The 6050-nt window shown below is 36.0% G+C and overlaps 1 protein-coding gene across 1 annotated transcript in view; it reads right to left on the bottom strand.

The window, feature by feature from the left end:
- Positions 1–4210, bottom strand: part of LOC103799470 (gamma-aminobutyric acid receptor subunit pi-like) — a 33612-nt gene extending 29402 nt beyond the window's left edge. The window contains exon 1 of the mRNA XM_009071793.1: positions 4147–4210. Coding sequence (XP_009070041.1) covers positions 4147–4186 — 40 coding nt within the window. The 5' untranslated portion in view covers positions 4187–4210. The remainder of the gene's footprint in view (positions 1–4146) is intronic.
- Between the last annotated feature and the right edge of the window lie 1840 nt (positions 4211–6050).

Here is a 6050-nt window from a genome sequence, read left to right as displayed (position 1 = left end):
TGATCATTAACTCAGAGAGTTTTGGCACAACACCTAAAGTTACAGAATTGATCTACACAGTTTCAGCAGAAAACCTGATGTTGAAATCAACTTGTATTGCTCAGATAAAGTGTCAGGGTTATGTAGCACATTTAAGGGAAATGACTGCGTATTTTTAAACCCTTTATGTCAGCTTTTCTATTAAATAATTTAATTTCTATCTAAAAGGGTAGGATAGGTATTATAACATTGAGAAGTAATATCACTAACATTAGTATAGGAGTGTTTCATATTCTAGTCCAACAAATGGCTAAAATCTTCTTAGATTAGGTAATTTTAAAAAAATCATTATTGGAACTATCTGTTCAGTTTATTAAGACTTGCTTGATGAACCAGCTCAAAGAGGGACATTATAATGCTGTAGATAATAAAAGAGAAAATTCTTAATAGTAACAGTGAGACGAGGGCAGAAGTAAATAACGAGCCCAGCTGGGATTCATCTGTACTAAACAGTGTGTAAAAGTATTCTCAGGATTTGGCAACTGTTAAATGCCACCCACCATGGACAAACATAAGACTCTCAGCCAATTTTACTTGTCTGCAAACCTCTAAGACTGGTTTCAACTAATCCAACTTAGGGCACCTAGTTTATGTGTTCAGAGATGGGAAGAACAGTCTGTATTACACATAAATGGCAATGTTTGGGCAGCAAGGGTCTGGAGGGGTGACCTGCAGGGCAGGAGATGAGTAAAGTAAGGTGAGATTAGTGCAGGCTGAAAACCTAGAAAAACATTAGTTTCAATCCATGCAAGGGGAGGAGAAGACAGTTTTTATGTTGTTATGCAGAGTCATTGGATTCAAATGGAAAATATCTTCATAGTCCCTTTGTCAATGACAGTAGCTGAGTTTTATGTGCTTGGGTAATTTCCAGTCATCTGCCAGTCCCAGCACAAGGACCAAACACAAACTAATAGGCAAATGGAGGGCTTATTAAACTAAGAATTTATAAGCCCTAAAATTTCCTGGACTAGTGAATATTTCTGTTTGTTCTGGCTTTAGGAGAAAGGAACCTTCATTTTATGATCATTTGTTTATACCTAATGCTTTCTTTTCGGGAATAAAATCCCATTTTGCTATACATTAAAAAGTTCATAGTCACTGATTTTGTAAGGGTATGATTGTATCTTGGCAGCAAGCATCGCTTCAAAAATCCCCATTTCCTGCCTGAAGAAAATTTTCAAGGACAAATAACTTTGAAAATACTTTGAATTATGTTATTATAAAATTCAACCTCTGGCCCTCCCACACTTGATAAAAATCACATTTCAGAGTTCCATTATGACTAGCTAATGTCAAGCTCAATGCACTGTAGATGCCAACAAATAATGCCATCTAGTTTTATGACAAATTTTTTCATGCATATTTATGAGTGCATATCTAACCACACAAATAAACAGAAATATGCACATTTTTGAAAGCAAAGGAATCTTGGCCAAATATTTTTTAAAAAGGAAGCCTTTTTAGGCTGACTTTGCACAATATTTTTGGATATTTCTGCATATCAATGTACACATACTAGGCTTCCATTTATACAAACCCTTTCAGCATTTCAGACAGCAAACATAGATCCTTGGGTTAATATGCATATCCATCCTTCTCTGCTCATATTTCTAGAAATACAAGTTTCCCTCTCCGAGTAAATCAGCACTGATAATTTGCACAAACAGGACTGGGTAGGCTTTTATAGTAGCTGCAGATCTCCATCAGAATATCCTGGGTTATGTTTTTATCACGCATTTGTTCGTTAGCCTACTCAAGTCTAAACAGCAATTTGATCTTAAGATCCACCTCTAATTGGTCAGTCTCTTACTAGTAACATGAAAATATACCAAAGAAATTCAGAATTTGGGTGTAATGGGGCAGAGGGAAGTCACAGAAGTATCAATGACTGAATCAATACTCTGGCTTCAACTCTGACAGCTGTGCTGTGGACATTGATATAATTCTGAGTAAAGCCAGTTATATTGAAATCTTTCCAATAAAGAAAAGACACAAGATACACCAGCTGCAGAAAATAACATCCATATAAATCAGGAAAATATTACATGGAACAAATGTAGGATAGCTGTGATCATACAGCTAAGTATAATCCACAGGTTTGTTAAACTGTGGATTTAGGTGGTTTACTAGTTTTGCTTCAAAGAGAAATAGCCTCTCCTAGACCTGAATCTTATGCAAGGTGCAGCCCTCCTTGCCAGTAACAGAGAGGCACCAGGGCTGGGTTGGTACCATCCTCCAACCCAAGCACACATGCCTCTATCACATGCAAACTGATCCCAAAAGATCTAGCAAAGAGCTATAGGTTCAACAATTGGGATGAACATTTCCTGAGTTATGCCAACCTCAATTATTCCTAAAAAACCCAAAACAATTTGTCACAAACCCACCAATCCTGCATTTAGAAATTACATAAATAAAATGTATTTTTCACAGTGTTCCTTCAGCACTAGGGCTGATAAAGCTCCATCAGGGATTTCTGATACAGTGTTTGCATGCCTGAGCTGCAGTGAGCTTATACGGCGATGCTGGCACTGTCGGGAGGTGCTAGACTGGCTCTGTGTGCAACATCTTGATGTGTGCTTGAGCTCCTCTGGGATTTCCAGGCAAGCACACAGTCCTTAGCATCCCTCTGAACAAAATACCCAGGCAGGAAAAGAACTATGCTGCAATACAACAGCAGAGAAAAAATAATGGAGAAAAGGGGGATTTAAAAGTTGAAAGTGATTTACGGTTGGTGTTAATTGCTATCCTAGGATTTTGCAATGAAACTCTACCGTCTAGCAAAGCACATTCATCATGGCAATGCCAATGTCTCTCCAGCATTAACGCGAAACACTGAATAAAATATATTAATGGCCACTGAACACAGTTATTTTACATTATGCATCATCTCCAATGAGAAGAGATAGTTTATTAGTTACTTCATTTTGCTGAAAATCTTACAGCATTAAATATTTTATAACAGTTGTATCATCAGCTGAGATAATTACAATAAAAAACAAACCGATGAAATAGTTTTCCCTTTCTCCTCAACCTAAAATACAGGTATATCTTCATATTTTTATGAAATAGATTCAGAAATGGCACATGATGTAGTGTACCCATATTGAACCAGGTATTTGGATGGCAAGAGGTAACAGTATGGTCTGAGAAAATCTAGTCAATCATGCCTTTAAGAAAGATATAAAAATCTTCATTTGAAACCTCCAACATCTTCATTTGAAACCTCCAACATTTCTGAATAGCTTAAGAACTATTGCCTAGCATTCACTCTGAAAGTTTATTTTCTGATAGACGCATGGTGCTGAGCATATTTTCAACATTCAAAATATTTTTTTCTTCAGAGTTCTGCAGTTTCTCCAGGAAAAGACCTTCATTACACTTCATAAGTCTTCAGTATTTCCGCTATATGCAATAGCTTGACTCAAGCAACGAAGATGTTTGTCATTGAGATTTCAGGTGCCTAACGCCCCTATAGGGCTGTAAAATCAGCCTTGGTGCAGCAGACTATGTGAGTCTTCCAACTCGGTGACTATGGTCAGTTCCCTACATCCCCTGATGCAGGGAACTGACATTTCCGATTCATTTTCCCCCAAAATTTTGCTGTGAACTGATTCAGTGACCCTTAAGACCTGAGGCAAGAATAATTTACTAAATAATTCTCTTGCAATCTCATAGCAGACGCACATAATACTTAACAAGATTAATACGTAACAAGATTTGCCTATGCTGTTATGAACATTTTGATATATAAAGCTTTCTAATCTTTAATCAAAGCTTTTTATAGTTAATATTTAGGAAATTAGAAGAAATTATGGTTTTAAATAGGCAAGACATTAACAGCTTAGTTCATGAGGTCACATGCAATGATAGTCAAGCTTCTAAGGGAGTCTGGAAGTTTTGCTTGCGAATGCCTGGAATATAAGTTTCACCTTGGTCCACAAAAACTATTACACTATATCTTATTATATCATAGAACATGTATAATCAGATTGATCACTGTCAAACACTGGAGGAAAAAAAAGTACAGAAAAAAATTCGCTCTCATTGCTGAGTTTTAGAACTGCATTATGACTCAGTCTTATTGAAAGAGCTTTTTTTACTTACTATCAAAAAATGGACGTAGATACTTGTTGTATCCTTTCATTATTTTTTGTATAGTTGGAGGTAGAATTTCACCTTTGCCTTCAGCTTCAAGAATTTGTATTGACCTAAAAGGAATTGAAAATGAGGATGTTTTAAAAAGACATTATCAGTTAGAGCAGAGATGACATTCCAAGAAAATGCTGTATTAGTTTCAAGGGTACTGCTGATTGCTGCACAACAGATAACAGATCATGAAACTGCTGCGTATTTGCATCTCACAGCACTGTAAAAAAATAATGCTCCAGAAAATACCAGATTTCATAACCTGTATTAGTCTCTTATTGGAAAATAAAATATCGCTTTTACTATTGTTTCTTCAAATTTTATTATTTCGGTTCACCTGAGAACAGTCTTCTTTAGTACTAAATCCATAAACAGAGAATTATTGTTATAACCTAGGAATGTGGAAGGGATGCTGATGGTTTATTTCAGCAATTAAAATTAAGATTCTTTTTAAATACTGAAATATATTATATTTAGCTCTCAGAGAGAGACAGAAACCAATCTCAGCAACTAGTGCATAAAAACACCTTTAAAATCCTGCTTTCCCAACACAATTTTTAAGCAGGTTACAGAAATAATCCTGTTGGATAAAATCAGTGAAGCATAACGAGAATTATAACACCCTCTCTGTACAGAAACAGCTACACATATGATCCATAGCAGTCAAATATAAATAATTACAAACCCCATTTTTGTCCTGGGGCTCCTGCAATCACCTCATCAAGGGCATGAGACAGGATGGGGATTGGATGAGTGAAGGACCCAAGGAGGTTGCATACCAAAATTGCAATTCTTTACTCCTTTTTATTCTGTTCTGTCAGGAAACTGTGGTTTTCATCCACTTGGAATAGTCCAGTATCTTAAACTGGCAAAGCTAAAATGCTACGATGATCTCACTGAATGTATGTTGCCAAATCACACTGCAGTTTTAGATGTGGTGTCCACTGGCTTGAAGTGTTGTTATTGCTGTGTAATTTTCTGTTCAACAGACCCTATTCCCATAGAAGTAGCTGTTTTTCATTAGTTGACTTGTAACACATATAGCTTAGATATTTGAATGCTCCTATTTGTTTCCCCTATTTTGTCCATTCCTAGATAACTGTTATTACTTTACTTCACCTTAAATGTGGTCTGAGTAATGTCAGCATTGAAACAGTGAAAGTTTCTACTGTAACTTTTGTCCTAAAGAAACAAACACAGTCACATTGAGTTGAAATGTGACTATAAATAAAAGGATCAGTTTTATGTTGCATAAAAGTGTTTAAAATTGGAAATGTACTTGAATGTAATTAATTTCTTAAATGCTGTACTTGCAATAGATATTTCTGGGTTGGTAATTTACATAGAAATTTTAGCTAAGTGTTCAGTGAGCTGCATGAGTTTAATTTCACAGCTTTACTGGATTGTTCTTGAATAAATTTTACATGTTGTGAAACATTAAAGGAAAACTTGTTCCCATTCCACTGCAAGGGTATAACATTGTTCTGCTGATCAGTATGCCATTGCAGATTGGTCTGGTTCATTATAGTTAACAGCGCTTTTCTGAAATAAATCTTTCAAATTTTTATGGGAGTCCTTCCTTGAAATCACCTGTGGTACCCTTAGAGGTAATTCATGATTTCCCTCATTAGAACATGGTGTGTAGCCTCATATTGCTGGTCTTTTGAGCTTTATGCTTAAATAAGAACTTTTTGGCCTATGAAAGCTCATAGTCAGTAATTGAACCTGTGAATTAACGAGGTACTGTCCCTTGTGTGATATCTGGCCATACAACCTTTGAAAAATCCTGTCATAGTAAGCCAATATATGAGAGGAACCTGACATCTCCTAAATGTGAATCTGTGGTATTACCATACTGCTAA

Source organism: Acanthisitta chloris, unplaced genomic scaffold (assembly GCF_000695815.1).
Source record: "Acanthisitta chloris isolate BGI_N310 unplaced genomic scaffold, ASM69581v1 scaffold14043, whole genome shotgun sequence".
NCBI classification, from domain to species: Eukaryota; Metazoa; Chordata; class Aves; order Passeriformes; family Acanthisittidae; genus Acanthisitta; species Acanthisitta chloris.
The sequence above is the reverse complement of the archived record's forward strand: the minus strand, read 5'-3'. Positions and strand labels throughout refer to the sequence as shown.